A 17,872-nucleotide genomic window follows, 5' to 3' on the forward strand; every position below is an offset into this window, starting at 1 on the left:
AACAGACAGTCTACTGACTATTAGTGACTTTGCAACTACAATGTTGACATATAGTTGCAAAGTTACTTGTAGTTAGTCGTATGTCTAAAGTGGACTATATCGAAATAAAATGTAACCCAAAATTCATCTTTGAAACACAAATTAAGCTAACTTGCGCATGGTCTGCTGAATAGGGCTACAGTATACTTACAGCGCATAATAGTATTAAGACAAACGAAAGTTTGACAGCAATACAAGTATCATTGAGCACTCCCAAAAGCTGACATACTGTGGGGTCTACAAAAGTTTCAGATATTTTACAATATGTTTGAGTATAAGATCATTTATTGTTTCAAAAAGCTTCATAACATACTTAAAGGGTTAGTTCACCCAAAAATGAAAGTTCTGTCATTAATTACTCACCATCATGTCGTTCCACACCCGTAAGACCTTTGTTCATTTTCGGAACACAAATTAAGATATTCTTGATTAAATCCAAGAGCTGTCAGACTCCTCCATAGACAGCAATTTAATTACCACTTTCAAGGTACAGAAAGGTACTAAAGACTTTGTTAAAATAGTCCATGTGACTGCAGGGGCTCAACTTTAATTTTATAAAGCGATGAGAATAAATTTTGTGCACAAAAAGAAAACAATTTTTTTTTTTTCAACAATACCTTCTCTTCTGTGTCATTACTGAGCTGTAGAACCTGGAAGTGCTGAAAGTAAACAGCGTAGAAAAATGACACAGAAGAGAAGATATTGTTGAATAAAGTCGTTATTATTGTTTTGTTTTTGCGCACAAAAAGTATTCATAAAATTAAGGTTGAACCACTGCAGTCATCAATGTCTTTAGTACCTTTCTGGACCTTAAAAGTGGTAATTAAATTGCTGTCTATGGAGGAGTCAGACAGCTCTCGGATTTCATCAAAAATATCTTAATTTGTGTTCCGAAGATGAACGAAGGTCTTATGGGTGTGGAATGATATGAGGGTGAGTAATTAATGACAGAATTTTCATTTTTTGGATGAACTAACCCTTTAAGGGGCATTCACACTGACAGTGATTGAATTGCTGGAGGTTACCAACTCTAAGTGCATTTGGTTTCTAGTAGTCATTCCTACTTAACTGTATGCAGCTGTGCAAGACAGCATTGCTTTGATGCTTATTTGCATAATGTTGAGCTCAGTGTCAATTGTTCAGATAATGGCAACTCTCGAAAATGAATTGCTTCGCTGTCAGTGTAAAAGCTCTTTACGACCATTTCTTTGCTGTTGCCTTGTCATGATATTAGAGTCATTTCGTTGAACTCCTTATGTTTAATGATGTGTTTGTTAATGCATTGTTCCTCTAAGGATCCCACTAATGGATACTACAGTGTGAACACCTTCAAGGAACATCATGGCACCCCAACCACGCTGGCAGGAAACCAGACCACAGAGCTCCGGCGAGACCCTGCCACAGCCACCACCGGCAAACAGCGGGTTCCCACAGGAATGTCTTTCACCAACATCTACTCTACCTTGGGTGCTGGACCCAACCGCCTGTACGACTACAGCCAGCGGTTTGTGCTGGGCATGGGCAGCAGTTCCATCGAGCTTTGCGAGCGAGAATTCCAGCGAGGATCGATGAGTGACTCCAGCTCTTTCCTGGACACACAGTGCGACAGCAGCGTCAGCAGTTACAGCAAGCAGGACGGCTACGTGCAGTTCGACAAGGACAGCAAGGCCTCGGCCTCCTCCTCGTCCCATTACTCTCAATCATCGTCCCAGAACTCAGACCTCACGCGGCCACTGCAGAAACGCATGCAGACCCACGTCTGACTGCAGGAGATGGACAGAAGACAGAGGAATCCAGCGATGGGTTTGGCCAAAGGGGATTGAATCCCCCCAGATGAGAATCAGGAACCAGTTCAAGCACATCCAGCACCCGTTTCATTTTATCCCCCACTTGTTTTGCATTTAACATTCTTTGGTATATGTGGATTTTCCTCCTTTTTCCAAATCTTATTTACAGCTCTGAAAAGCCTTACCGTTTTCAGATCCTTGTCATGGGCTCATGGACTACCCTTCAGAATGCCCTAAATGTCTGGGCAAGAAACTTTCTCCAAACAGCCGTGTGCCACAGTGACGTCACTTGCCAATGTAGAAAGACAAAAGAAACAGAAACAGTGTCCTTGCTATAGTTCCGGTAACTTCGATCTGAAAGAATGACATCCTCAGAGAATGCATTGCAACATTGCTGAGATCTTTGAAGAGAGTTGATGAAGGCGGCTACATTCCTTACCTCTGTAGTCCAGACACTCCTCCGCACCATTAGAGGACAATGCTCCTGTACATTCAAGCACAACTGTCAAAGTTGTATGTAAGATTTCTCAATGCCTCTACCACAGCTAGCTAAACAAAAGAAAACATATAAAAGGACAAAAAAAAAAAAAAAAGAAGAAGAAATGTATGAACTGAATTAACAACTAATGTCAGTCAGAATCTTTGGATTCTGGCCCTTCTGACAAAAGTTTGTCTGGCATACAAATGTAAGAGATAGACAGTGGCCCTGAGCTGTCGGTTTACCATTCAGAGATAAGATATATTTGTGTATTTTGTTGTTCTTTCTTTCTGAACATTCCTTATTTTCAGTGTTTTAACAACTCGGTTTAAAAATTCATTGGACTTGCACTGGGAACTGAGAGGATGATGTAATGTCGTCTACTTGAGAGCCTTGACTATTTAAGGTGCGTGGACATTTGAGGCTGAGAATGTTTTTGTTTGTTCACTTTTTTAAAATACTATTCTTTCTGAAAAGGGTTGATCTGCTTTGGTGTGAATAATGTGTCGATGATGGGAACAAATGATGTTTGGACTATATGTCCTGCGTCCTGTTGTGTGAAGTCAAATTATAACGCTTAAAAAAACTTTGTTTCGATTCATAAACGATCATCTGAGCTTTTTACACATTTTCAAATTGCTTGTTTCTTGCAAAACACAAATTTAGTTTGCAAGAAAATAGAGTAAATCGAGATCCGAGTACTTCACATTTTGCTCCAGTTTGAATCTTCTGTCTGCTCTTCATGTGGATGCCATTGGACTGTACAGCATTGAGTACTCTCACTGTTATAAGTGAGCAATTTGTGTACATGTTTTTTGAATGGAGTGTGTGCTTTCATACTTAATGTAATTGTGTAATGTTTTTTTTTCCTCAATGTTTTAGTCTACAGAACTGAAATTGCAACCTATGGCACTGCTGATAACTCAAGCACTTCACTCAAACACTTGTAAGGTAAAATCACTCTTAGTCCCGAATCAATGTTCTGAAATCAAGCGAACAGCAATTGAGCTAAAATCGCTTGCTACGTAGGATGTGCAGAGAGAGACAAAAAGAAGCAAATGCTGTGGTGTTTGGCAAGCTGGAAACTAGAGACATTTGGTGAATAAACCTCAGGCAAGAAGCTTCAGAAAGGCGTATTTCTGGCTGTTTTGGAAGTACAAATCTTACACTACTCTTCACAAAAGACTTCAGCCACAATTCCAATGATGTTGCATTGCCAAAAGATTAATCAGAAATACAATTACTTAGATTATCTGCTCTATTTCTTAACGCATTTGGTGTTTTGGTTATTGCTACACTGGGGAGAAATATTCAGACTACCAACAAAAAAAAAACATCAAAATTATGGCAGCATGTTTCAAGTACTAGACGAGAGCACAGCCATTATCTATGTGGTGTTACATTAAGTGGCATAATTGTATGAAACTGCCACTGACCTCTTATAACAAGGTTGAGGCTCATCCCTGTATGAGCACCAACTGTGCTTACATCCACTGATACCGACACCTCTCTCCCTGCCAAAGTTTTCCTGGGTTATGGCACTCTGAATCTACATTTAGTTGAATAACCTTTCCAATGCTGCCCTGTGACTGCAAAACAGATTGGGGGTGAAAGCTATCAGTGTGTTTTGCTTATCAAAGCTTCCGACACTCCAGTCTTTTATCTCCTCGTCAAGTTATCTCCCATTCCTCCTCGCTCATAAAGATGACTATGACCAGAGGTGATCCCTCATATAAACAAGGAGGAGGAACTGTGGCGTCTCTCACTTGAAATGCAAAGATCTTGATTTTGACCCAGAGGAAGAGTTGTGATTTGAACCGACCTGACAATTCCTCCCTTCAACCCGAATACAAGAAACACTGCAAGGCGTGACGCCGCTGAGTCAGTCGGTGCTGTAAGCACTTTACGTATGATTATGTTTGTGGCATTTCAATGGGTTTCATACATGAGTGCTGTTGGATGAGTCTAATTTTACAAATGGATTGGTGCCCATTGTGGGGCTTAAACAGGAAAAGGCCTGTTTCAGTGCTGATAATACAGCTCAGTCTTCACTACACTGTATATAAATCCCTCATGCTCTCTGTGTGTAAATTTGCAGTTATTTTGCTTTGTTCTTTAGTCAATTTGACTCATAAAGGGCAGAAAGCAAATCACACCATTGATACTGTACAAACGATCAATCTTTAATTTAGATTTTTCCTCTCAGTTGATGGCAATGCCAGTGCTATAGCCATAGGCAGAGGAGTGTTTAAAATGAAACATCTATGTGTTACTTACCTTGGCCTAGCTTTCTCTATTGATATCTGGGTATGAAATGTTTCCCGCAAGGTGAAATGAAAATATACAGACCTATAGAAATCTTCCAACACACAACAATCAAACTTGGAACGTGCGTTGAATTTAGATCCAGGGTTTCTACACCTTTTGACCATTTCATTTTATTGATATTGGCCAGAAACACTCTTTGTGAGTGAAATGAAATACTTTAAAGCTGAGCAAAACAAGAAAAAATTGGTTCAGCATAGAATATATTTGTGGGAACCCTGCAAATATGAAAAATGCCACAAAACCTAATTCTTAATTTATACTGTTATCAGTAATTTAAATGCAAACTTTAAAAGGAGCCATGTAATTTCTCCATGTAAAAATGCTTTCTCTAACATTACAAGAAAGCTACACTGGCTGGCTCAACCAATGGCATTAATTGGGGGCGTGGCTACCTGTTAGTTTGTCTTATAACAGATGAGGGAGTCTGTTTGGCGATGCTGGATGCAAAGAAACTACACACTACAACTTTAAATAAATGCATTTAATTTTAATCATTTTAAATGAATTAATGCTGAACAATGATGACAAATAGCTACCCCTTATCCAAGACATACTTCAAATCAAGGGCAGCTACTGTACCATCCCTACTGCCACTGCATTAACTTCCACTTTACAATGCTAATAGAGCCATATGGGTATTGATTATTTGACATGAACATATATTTATACCATATGGATTAGTTGATACAGTCTTAAAACATGGCAAAAAGCCACAAAAATCCCCCAAAACAGGTCACCATTCATGTAAAGAGCTAGCATGTGCTAGAATGAACATGGCGCCTGTAAGCAAATATTGGATTAGGGCTGTTGTTCTGTTTGAGTAGCTCTCTGTACTCTTTTGTAGCCTGTGTACTTTTCTTATCGCCCAGCCCTGGTGAGATTCAATCCCTTCTCCCACTGGACCGCAAGTCTTGCCTGATTCAGGCACCGGATGGTCATGCACTTACAACCAAACCAAACAGATGAACAAATACCACTCTGAATGATAGGACAGGGTCATTGCCAGTTGCAGACAGCAGACCACATTTATGGGTTTTACATTTCTCCCCTGACATTTCAGCACAGCCAGGCGGGCAACTGGCTGATGAAATGTTATGAATTCTCCTCTCCCGACGATACTGTTTTATATAGGCCTCTCCATTATGACGATCCCAGAGCAAGTTTTGTTTGAGGATGGTCACAGTCTAGGCTGCATAGGCATATTATTGTGTAATAATTTCTGTACGCTGCGGAGGCATAGCATTGATGGTTTGTGCTCTGTAAAATGTACAGTACGTAAGGGAACGGATTATACAGTGTACAATGATGGGCAGCTCTCTCTTAATGGTTTGTGTTTTTTCTACATGTCCCAAGCACTTTCTACATCAGATTTTTATTTATTTGTTTCCACAAGACAATATCTCGTTAGTCTTTAAGCGACATGCTACTGCCGTAACAAAGATAGTGTGTACACAGAGGTCGAGAAAATCAATCCAGCAGTTCTGAAGTTATTATACTGTAATGTACTGGGGTTATAAAAGAAGGTTAACCACTATTTTCTTGCAGTGACTCTCTCTATCAGTAAAAGCATTAAAAAGATGTACTTTACCTGTAATGGTCCGTGATCTTATGATGCTTTGGCTCTGTATATTTCTGAAAGAAAATTGAAAATCATTTCAAAAAAGAGTTGTGTTTGATGTCTTTATTTAAACCTCTATGTGTGTTTGCGTGTGTGTGTGTGTGTGTGTGTGTGTGTGTGTGAGGGTATCAAAATATCTCAAAGACTATATAAATCAAAAGGCAAATGGATCATATCAAATCTATATTTAACAAGGAAAACTTTCCATCCCATTTTAATGAAAGTGCATTTTAATGCTGAAAATAATGTCACAAAGTTGTTTTGTTTAGATATTAAGCCTAATATATTTTCTCTCTTTTCTAAATGGTTCTTGCATTTTATTATTTGCGTGTAGCAATGCTTTTCCTCTTTTCTTCCCTCAATTAGAAGGTTTTCGTCTGAACTGGATTCTTATGTGCTTTCTCAATCTCTCTGCGTCACCGTCAATACTAACATTCACATTTTGGTGATTCAGTTGTGTAGCATTGTTAGTATTTGGACAGATGGACAAATGAATCTGCTGTAGTTTTACTCTTTGTGGATCTTGTTGACCGGGTGATGGATAATACAGACTTGGGTAATGAAACCACAGTTATGAGTTTTAAATGCTTTCAGGAGAAGGTTAATTTATATAATACAAAGGAGAAAAGTACTTAATAATTTGATATGAAAAGGTTTTGATTTAGAGTTGAACAAAATCACAGCTCTTTTAATTTCTTTTGAGAAAACTATTATTTGACCTGATAAGACCTCTGGGATGGAGATTTCATGTTTAAGTTGTATGCAATGAATGATTATGAATTATCTGAAATTCATGTAATCAGATTATACTGACTTAATCTGTCTTTTACACAACTAATTTGATTTGCACAGCTCAAAAAAAAAAAAAGAAGTTAATTAACTAAATCTTTGTACATTAATTGCTATCAAAATGTACGAGTTAGCTAACTCAGTACTTCAAGTTAGGAGCAATTAACATGCATGAGTACTGCAAACTCAAAACTTGATAGTTCTGCTTACTTAAACTTGGGAACATCATAACTTAAAAAATTTGACGTAACTGATTACCTCAAATTTTTAGAGTTAGCCTAACTTATTTGGGTTTACAGTGTTGAATACATTCAAAACATGAAGTACATGCACCTTTTTGCATTTCTGCAACATCTGAAATAGCGTGAGCACTTTAATAAACCCATATCACATCACCACTCTCGCAGTGTGGAGACAATGTAAATTGTGCCAAGCACTAAAGAAGTAATTTTTGGAAACCCCAGGAGACTTAATCTTAGGAAAGATACTGGTTTCATAGTACAAATGTAGCCCACACATCACTGTGTTTTTAGAGATGTATTCAATATATTTTATGTTCTTGTGTTTGGAAAAAAAAACAATACCTAAACTCGTAGAAACTCGTACATTTGATCAGATAACAATCAGATAGCACTTGACTACACTGAAATCCAAAAAGCACTCAAGATGCATTGTGATCAAATCACTGAACACACATTCAGAAGTTGCCAGGGCATAAAAGATTGAAATCTGGGAAATTATAAAACTTACAATGCACTCGTCTGCAAAGGCAAAATGCAGTAATTGGCAGAAACACTAAACACTGGATCTGAAAATCACTTCAAAAGGAGTCTAAGAGACTTGCAATGTTAAGTTTTTATTTAAAATAAATAAATCAATAAATAAAAAGATGATGTTTTAAACAGAAATGTAAAAAAATATTTGGAATTTTCCAGTACATATCAATACATTTCAAATAAACATTTAAAACATTTTACTCAATTTCTATTCATAAAACAGTAACCTATTCATAATTCATAAATAAATAAATAAATAGCATATTGTAGTAGACCAGGGGCCAAACCGTCCTACATTTAATCTTGCGATTATTTCTCAAATGTGCGTATAGTATGTGTGTTTCAGAAAACGAACATGCGCAAAAAAGACAAAAAAAACAAAAAAAACATGCATACGCCTCTCTTCCAGATATGAAATCTCTTCAGATCCCCATCTTGTAAACTTGTAAACGCTGCCTAATTAATGTCATTAGAATATAAAAGATCACCAGCCATCATCCAAATCCTTTACTTGAGAACGGCAAGCGGCAAGAATTGCTTAGATTTCCAAATACCTGCAGTAATCCGACTCTGTTCAGACCCTGACGTGGCGCTAAGCACTTTTCCACGTAAGACTCTTTCAGCCAAAGGGGTCTTTGTTTGGCAAATTAAATTTAATAAAACCTGGACATAACCTGGCCTGATATTCCATAGGTAATGAAAAATCAGTATTTATAGGTTCATGAAAACCTAAACTAAATTTTAACAGATTTTAACAGAGTTGAACATCATAAAAACACCATCCGTTGAAACAAGTGAAAACTTGTACATTTTATTCCTTTCTAACTTCTGGGTTTAAATTCGTCTTCATGTCAATGTCACAGGATGTGATGGTTTCTTGTACTATAGTACATCAATGACTCATCGGTGTCTCATAATTATTCATGAGACTGCGTGTCCTTATCCTATGAGAAGACACCTTGCTTAATTATTCAGAACAGCACGCGTTGATTTGACAGGCGCTTCAAACAGTGAGATCGCATCCAGTTTTTGCTTTGTAAGAGTTTCTGCTTCGCATAAGTTCTCTTCAATAGATCCTGAGTTTTCGACACTAACGTGATTCATCCACACTGTGAGTGTAACCGGTCTTTACACCAATTAACCAATCAAACGGCTTATAAAAACACAGCAAAATTAGCCTCAAAAGTTATTAAAGATGCAACAGCACATTCATATATATTTTTAATGCACAGTACAAATGTGAATGGCTGTGCATTTATTTGTGAACTAAATTATAGCTGTCACAGGATATGTGTGTATTAGTGTAATTTACAGTGAGCTTACAAAACCATGTATATATTGTGTAAAGGTAAATTGCAGCTTGCATTTGTGGGAAGCTTTGATGCTTTTAACTCAGTGAGAACGAAATAAAACTCTGAATCATTAGCTGTTGTTGTGTTGTCAGTCTTCCCTCTCCTCTGCGCAGCTTCACGGTACTGTGTGGGCTGCAATAAGTGCATGACAATAGAGAATACAAAGAACAATCTTTAATCACAAATACTCAGGAAACTACTGGGCACACGTAGAAGAAATAGCAAAACCACTACACATAAATGTGAACTGAAGGCTTAAATACACAGACTGAGTAATCAAATGAAAACAGAACTGGTGCATAAATTAGGAACTATGGAAACTAATAAGCACAGGGAACTCGGGCAAACCAGAACAGGGAAACCAGAACCAAAACACAATGAAACTAAACCGACATAGAACTACACGTTACACACGCACACTTTTGTAGCATCTTTTTTTTTTTTTTTTTACATGTGGTGTGAACTGACTGGTGCTGAAACAGGGGGTTTCATGATCCTTTATAGTTAAGTGTGTGTGTGTGTGTGTGTGTGTGTGTGTGTGTGTTTCAGCGCACTAGCACCACAAATAGAAATGCAAAAGTATTGACTGTTTTCAAACAGGTCTCCCAAACAGATGTTCTGTAATGTTTTAATAGCGCTACGGAGCGTTTACAAGTGATGGGAGAAACTAAGCTTTTCAAAGCTTTGAATCAATTGAGCCAATTGACCCTTCGCCGGGAGTTTGATTGACAGGCGATCTAACCAATCATAGCGCAGAATCCGCTGTTTTGTCCAACAACAAAGCAGTCAGGAGAGTTATGCTGCCTTCATGTGTTTTTGAAATTATCGAGTTTGCTAGGTAAAAATTGCACATGAACACCCTCCCATTTCGACTTGAATGCGATGAGCTTGTAATCACGACTTCAAAAGTGGGAATTATCAAAACTCCGATAGCACGTGAAGGCAGCATTAGTAGATTAATGTCGGTGGACTTGAACTTGAAAAATGGTGTGTACTGCATCTTTCCGCAGTTGAAACAACATTTCTTCTATTGTTCATTCATGTTTATTTGATGCTATAAATTAACTAGTAGGAAGAGATGATCGATTCACGAGCCGCTTGAACTGAGGCACTACACCGATCTGTCACAACACATTAAAGAGCCACAAAACGGTATTTATTGTTTAAATTTCGTTAAAAATTACAAAATTTGAGACTTGTTTCATATCAAAAGTAACCTGCTCTGTCTTGTCTGTCGACGCGTTGTGAGTGTCCTCTTTGCTCTGCAATGTATTTTTCACTGCGTGAGATCATGATGTGTGGCGTGAGAGCGGCATGGCTTGTCAGACGTAGCAATGGTAACTAAAGGGGGCGGGTCTTTGCGAACGGTCAATTTTGCTCTGCTGGTCAAATGCAACAAAAACTCAGGCCAAACATACATAAAAACAGCTTTTACAAACCCATCGCAAATGTTTTATTGAAAGTATAATCTATCAACTGCAATTAAGTAATCTAATACCATTAAATATCAAGTGTCTGTATAATTTGTGTTCTTTTATCAATCAATTGGACGGCTCAGCTAAACAGGCCAATAAGAGACTATTAACTACTAATATTCCTTTTAATTATACAAATGTCTCATTAAAATGTCTACAAATGTATAAAACTTACCAGGTAAAAATTATAGACTCCTGTTCAGTGGAATCTCAGTGAATCCGCATTATTCATGGGTTCACAGAGATCATCCCCCAGTGGTGAAATATTGGAATTTTGAAACGTTTTGAATCGGTTATGATGTAACAAAGCCTCGTTTAATGAAATCACATGACTTCAGCAGTTCGATAAACACTCCAAACCACTGATTCAAAACAAAAGATTCATAAAGCTTTCAAAGCTTCACAAAGCAGTGTTTCAAAAGTTCCCATCACTAGCGTTTACACTTTTTGACAAAATCAAACTATGAAAGATTCAGTTGTCTGTTCACATTAAGCTGAAAGAGGGGAAAGAAAACAAGTCGCGTATCATCTTTAACAATGTCTCACTAAGAGCATGTTACTGAAGCAAACAGCCATAAAACCCTCTCATTCGTTGTCATTTATTCAAACACAGCTGTTTCAGCAAAAGCTTTGAGGATGCTAAACATCTGTCTTGGTAATATATGAATTTTAGATTAGGGCTCCACCCGGAAAAACTGCACACAAAAGAGGTAATTGAGTGCCTCCATTGTCAACTGCTTGCAAAAGGATAAGCAGTTTTTCCCCCATTTAGAAATGCAACTTGTTTTTCATCTTAACTCCATCCAGTTCAACAGCAAACTACACGGTATGAAACCGAACGTGATTTCTAAATCGCTTTTTCATACAATGGGTCTTGGGTTTTAAAGGGGGCAGTGAAAATCGAATGTCTTAGTCACTAGCGTCCTCAAGACTGAGGATTAAATGTTGGGCACAGATAAATCCCTCCCTCTTGATTGCTGGCGGTCGGCCGTCGGAATCCAACAGAGCATCTTAAATGGATTATTGATCTGATGACCTTTCTTTAGTTTAAGGTTTTCTCTTCTTTGCTTCGGTAATGTTGATTTAACTCACACTATAGACAGTGTGACTGATCAAACATTAGCTTCCAATATTAGACTGTTAATAACCTGCTTGTGTTTCTCTAATTTAGACAGGTGACGCAGGAAAGGAGGGATGCAAACTCTCATGAACCTTAATTCCCTCTGCAATAATCCTCCACTGGCCCTGGAACCACAGACAAGCATCACAATGTTATGAAACATCAAGATCGTAATTGTTTTGTTGGGTTTGGAGGGGACCGTATTGAACTGATCCCATTCTGTTGGTGGTTCACTGCCAAATTGATTCACGAGACATTTTCAAGAACATAATAAAACATTGTCCTTGACATCTGAAATTACAAAACTAAATTAAGTTATTTTTTAGACCAGAGAACAAAAAAAAAAAAAAAAAAAAAAAGAAATTTGACTTAATTACATTTTCAATCATGTGTGGCTTTGACAAGCAAACTTTTCAACAAAAGTTTGTTCTTCCAAGCTGTAACTCAATGTGTCATCACTGTCAGATGTGTACTTATATGTCAAAATATATATGTATATATACAGTCAAACCAAAAATTATTCAGACATTTTTGATATTTTTGATAAATTTTTACTAGTGGATGCAGGACACTATAGTTCATTTATGTAAGTGAGGATAGCAAAATAAAGTAAACTGTGACATATTATACCCAAAAATTCTTCATACAGTGGACTACCAGTAAAGAATCTGGAACCAAAAATTATCCAGACACTTTGACCTGACCATGTTTTGCTTAAGTGTTATCTGACATAATTAAGATAATTTTTTTCTGACACAGTTTAACTCTGAGATCTTGTCATGTTTTATTACCATTTTTTAAACTATAGTAAATATACTGTATTAATGAATGAAATGTTCAAGGTGTCTGAATAAATTTTGGTTTGACTATATATATATATATATATATATATATATATATATATATATGTGTGTGTGTGTGTGTGTGTGTGTGTGTGTTATCTTGTCCTTTTAACAGTTAAGGGGTTTTCCCATGACTGACAGCGCTAGTCAAAGCATTTGTCAGTTGCGTCTTGTTCCGTGTTCACAACTATTCAGTCTTTTCAATGTAAAAGTCTTCGCTACTGACTGACACACTCATAAAGACAGTCTTTGCCACCATCTAATGGTGTAATAATATAACTTCTCAGTCAGGGACTATTTTTTTCTGGTGGAAGGAAGGCTTTTAGTGATTTTACTTCATGAAAGTTGCATTGATACATATTTTTGGCTTCAATATTTGTATTATGTGGTAACTGTTTTATAAAAGCAACAAGGTACTTGAGGCTAGTGCTCTATCGTGAATAAGTCACGGCTGAAGGGCGTTGTTAGGCACGACGCAAAGCAGAGTACCTGCAACCCCTTCAGTCGTGACTTATTCACGATACAGCACTAGCCTCTAGTACCTTATTGTATTGTGCACAGCCTCTCGTACCTTATTGCTAACACACACACACACACACACACACATATATGTAAAGTTGACTTTGGAGTTGACATGGTTGTGACAGAAAATATTACCACAGTTCCCTAAAATTATTAAAAATAATAATAAATAAATAAATAAAATCAAATTAGCCTTAATGACGCTGCTGAACAAAAAAAAGTGTAATATGAATAGAGGATGACTTTGGCATTGCTTCATTTTTAAGTATTTACATTTTAATAATTTGGCAGGCAGTTTTACCAACCGACTTAAAATGAGGAACATTACAAGCAATCCATCAAGAGTCAACAAAATTAACAACATTGCAATGCAGATGTAAAAGTAAGCTAGAGTCATACAGAACAACCGAAAGAAAGAGAGAAAAGGTATGTTGCAAAAAGTACGGCCACATCTGTGAAACCCTACAAAAGAGGTGATTTTAACATGAATTACTCTCTGCAGTCTCACGGAAGCAGAAATATTGCCCAGTTAATGAACTGCAACTATTGACGTAACAAGCAGCTCTTCAACTGGATTTGCTTGTAATTTGGCGTTTGTGAATGTATTGACATTTCCTAAATGTCGGTGGCGAGCGGATTGGGGAGGACGTTTGTAATTTCCATGAGGAAGAGTTCCAGTGCCGAGCCTCAGATTGCAAAGTAAAGTGTGCTGCATACAATTATCATTTGCTAATTAAGGTTGCGTTTGCACTTCAACCAAGAAAGCGTCTTTCAAAATGTTGGCTTCTCTAAATTGCTTTTTCACTTGAAGAGCGAAATGAAATTTCAGAGGAAGAGAAGATCCTTTCATGAACGCCGTGATTTGAGTGAGTCAGGAAGTGATGCGCTTCAGGAACGCTTTGGCTCAATGACTACGACAAAGAGAATGGTGATGATAGGATCAGCAGGATGGAATTGTCACATCAGAGGTGATCAAAACAAGCCTTTAGATTCTCTGAACTTCATCACTGAAGTGTGATTCAACAAGTTCTGTGCGAAATAAATAACAACATAGTTTTGGATCTGATCTACAAGGTCTTCTGAAGTTTTCTGAACACATCACATCTGAGACAAAGGCTAAATTACTCTTAAATTACCCTTCCTTTTAGCACCTTTGTGATGTGGAAGACATCTTACCTCCCTTTTTCATAATCACCTTCTCTGAACACCACTATGATTGAAAGTCTCTTGTCTGAGATGCTGCAAGAAAACAAATAAAAAGTTATTGTAGCGTAGATGTGTTTATCACAGCGTGACATTCACACAACAGCTCCATGGCGCCTTGATTGAAGTTTATATTGGTTGCTGGAAGAGTTTTTGTGTGAGTGTATGAGTAAATAAGTAAGAATGTGTGCAGATACTGAGAAAACAGTGCCATGCTTTTTTTCTTAGTCCAATGTAAACTCATATTGCGGTTTCATTTGATGTTTGCACGGTTTCCAGGTCATGTGGAACACAGCTTACACTGAGTTGGGACTATAATTGATCTATAAAAATGGATCATTCATAGAATTGTTCTTCATTTCTATTCAGACATGACCAAAACTGTGAGAATTCAATGAGCTCAAAGGAGGTGAAAACACTGCCTCACTCCTCACTGAATCAAACAAATTTGTGTTTGATTCAGTGTTACTTGAATGTTTTGTTGTTGTTGTTGTCGTCTTGTTTTTTGAGTAAGAAAAAAAAATAATGATTTAAACACTTTCAATTCATATTTCATAATATCTGTTTTGCCTCTTGTTATTTCCATCAAGAGGTCTTTTTTTTTTTTTGGTCAAGATCTTGTATAGAGGTGAGCACTATGTAAAGTGTCCTCCTACATGATTGTTTAAAGGGATCTATTACGCCTCTTTTTCACAACATTTAATATCAGTCTCTGGAATGTGTCTGTGAAGTTTCAGCTCAAAATACCCCACAGATCATTTATTATAGCTTGTCAAATTTGCCCCTATTTGGGTGTGAGCAATAACACAACATTTTTGTGTGTGTCTCTTTAAATGCAAATGAGCTGCTGCTCCCGGCCCCCTTTCCAGAAGAGGGCGGAGCTTTAACAGCTCATGCGTCGGTTGCTCAACAGCAACAAAGCTGGAGAATCTCACACAGCCAAAATGAGGATTGTCAGTAACGGTGTTCAGCCTTACATTGTTCAAACCGGAGTCGACACTGATGGAGAGACTCAGGAAGAAGTTACAACTTTTAGAGTGCATCTGGACGTTTCTGAATGGTTAGTGGATAAATTTATGTAGTTGCTGTGGAGTTGATTCAACTCATCGACTAGCATGTGCCGTCATGTTAATCTTTTGTGCAAATCCAGCATTGAATTGACCCTCGTTTGTGAAGCAGTCCGGCGTAAAATGACGGCATGGCAACAACACTCTACTACTACAATTCTTCCTCTTCTCTAAAGCAGCCCAACATGGCCTCACCCCCCTTTGTTGTGTGTTCTTGGGGGCGGGGTTTATGTAAATTTTAGAGTTAGTGATGTCACCAACCCAGGAAGAAGCTCGTTGTAGTCCCTACCAGCCGTTTGTTGTAGTCCTTAAAAAGCGATTTCTGTAAAAGAAAATATCTCCCTTTGCATTGAACTTTGAGCGTCGTAACTTTGCAGATGTTGTTTATGCTCAAACAGAAACATTAGACAACTACTAAAGTTAAAAATGTGAAATCATAATCAGGCACCCCCTTTAAGAAATGGAAAGCTACACTCCATCAACGTCAGTCCAAACAAGGCAGCTTATGACATCACACGCCTAACGTCCATCTCCTCGCACAGAAGCAAGTGCAGTGATATTTATGTTAATTAAAATCATCATAACCAATAATAACATGAACTCAGGCATGAACCCAAATCTGGCTGAGTGCTCTTTATAGATACTCTCAAGGGTTTCTGCACATACACACACTAGGCCACGCTTTCACCCCTCAGTGGTGGCAGATGAGGCCCGCATGACTACTCTACTACAGCTGTCAGATCCTCACTCACTTACCCTGGCACTTCCACACCCAACGGGCACAGCCTGACGAGAGGAAACGTGCAGGGTTACAGAAGGTCACAGATGTGCGGAGCACAGTCAAGGTTTCACAGACAGACTGGGGATTTCACTGAAAACGAAGGGAGGGAAGACCGCTGTGAGGCCGCGGGGTGAGTCTGGAGTTCAGAAGAGGCAGATAAACAGTTTAATAATGTCTTAATTGCGCCACGGCCTGATGTTATCGACTTATCGACACTGAGGCTGGAGAGGTGTGGCTGAGTCAGTGGACAGGACAGCATGAGTCCGGAATTCATGAGTCAAAGCTGACAAACAGAATAACCTTTAATGGCGAACCTGCTCACCATTAGCATGTGTAGACGCTCAAACAAAGATATCAACACCACAGCATCAAATGCTAATGCTGTAGGACATGAACAGCTGTTCCCAGAGGGACTGGGATGTTGAGCACAGGGATTTTATTCATTTTGTTGGTTTTGTGTACTTAGTGGAAAAGCCGGAGACAAATTTACTTTCATATGAGGCTGGTTGTCACATGTTAGTGTTTACAGTGGTACTCACAAAAACAAGAGGTGGAATTTATCGCATAAACCAATCATATCCAATCATATTCAATCATAACCGATCATATCTAATCATAGCGCGATGGAGGCATTGCCTCCTCTCTCATGACTTTCCCCCATTCATTCTCAATTACCCCTCATCAAACTCACCACATGCTTTAGGGGGTCTGTTTAAAGTCAATGGGATCAGGGGAGGCATGAGAGATGGGATGTCCCACTGTAACCTTAACTGCGGGTGTCGCTGTTGGACAGTGTTAGTTTATAAAAACGAGTGACTTTTACACTTTTTAATGTCACATTTTGTAATATTTGCATTGTTTTATTTTTGTAATATCGATTATTTTCTCATCCAGTTTTTTTGAGGATAAATAAATAAAAATCATAATAATGATTTTCAGTTAATACTGATTTTGAGATTTGCTAAAGATTACATTTAACAGTGTATAATCAAATTATTAATTACTGTTTTTAAACATTAAGTGATCTTTATGTGACAGCAAAGGCAATCTAAATATGCTGTAAAAAAAAAAATGTACTGAAGAAATTAGAAAGCACAATGAAATACAAAATTTTTGCTGTTTCATGAATCGTGTTATGCCTCATAAAGTTGCTAGGGATACATATTAAATCGAAAAATAAAACCGAAATTGCAATATGGCTTAGTGCAAATTGAAAAGGCTGTCATAAATATTACAGTTGTACTGTAAAATAACATTTATTTTTATTACTACCACTATTTCACCATATTTTTCTTACTCATTTTTTACAGTGAAATATTATTTTTATTTTTAATGAATATTATTTATATAATAATTTGTTTAATATTTTATTTAAAATAACAATAATAATAAGAAGAGGAATTATTATTTTGTAGTCATTTTGATATATAATCTTGTCTGTACATACAAACAAGCACAGCAAACTATTTAAAAAAAAAAAAAAAAAATCACACACACACAAAAATAAATAAATAAATAATTAAAAAAATCATGATTCATGCAAAATAATGCAGCCCTAAAGACTGTCTTGTTTAAATTTCAATGAAAAGCTTCACAATCTGACAATTTACCCTATAGCAATGTTGTATTCGAGTCAGACCTTGTCATGAACTCAGCAATGATAAAACCCAAACTGTATATTCAAGTCCAGGTTGA

General features: G+C 37.4%; 1 protein-coding gene across 9 annotated transcripts in view; it reads left to right on the forward strand.

The window, feature by feature from the left end:
- kirrel3b (kirre like nephrin family adhesion molecule 3b) overlaps positions 1-6,295 on the forward strand; it is a 227,340-nt gene extending 221,045 nt beyond the window's left edge. For all 9 annotated transcript variants that reach the window (XM_051870448.1, XM_051870449.1, XM_051870452.1 and 6 more), the window contains one exon: positions 1,335-6,295. In XM_051870448.1, coding sequence (XP_051726408.1) covers positions 1,335-1,802 — 468 coding nt within the window. In that variant the 3' untranslated portion in view covers positions 1,803-6,295. The remainder of the gene's footprint in view (positions 1-1,334) is intronic.
- The last annotated feature ends 11,577 nt before the right edge of the window (positions 6,296-17,872 follow it).

Source organism: Ctenopharyngodon idella, chromosome 18 (genome assembly GCF_019924925.1).
Source record: "Ctenopharyngodon idella isolate HZGC_01 chromosome 18, HZGC01, whole genome shotgun sequence".
NCBI lineage: Eukaryota > Metazoa > Chordata > Actinopteri > Cypriniformes > Xenocyprididae > Ctenopharyngodon > Ctenopharyngodon idella.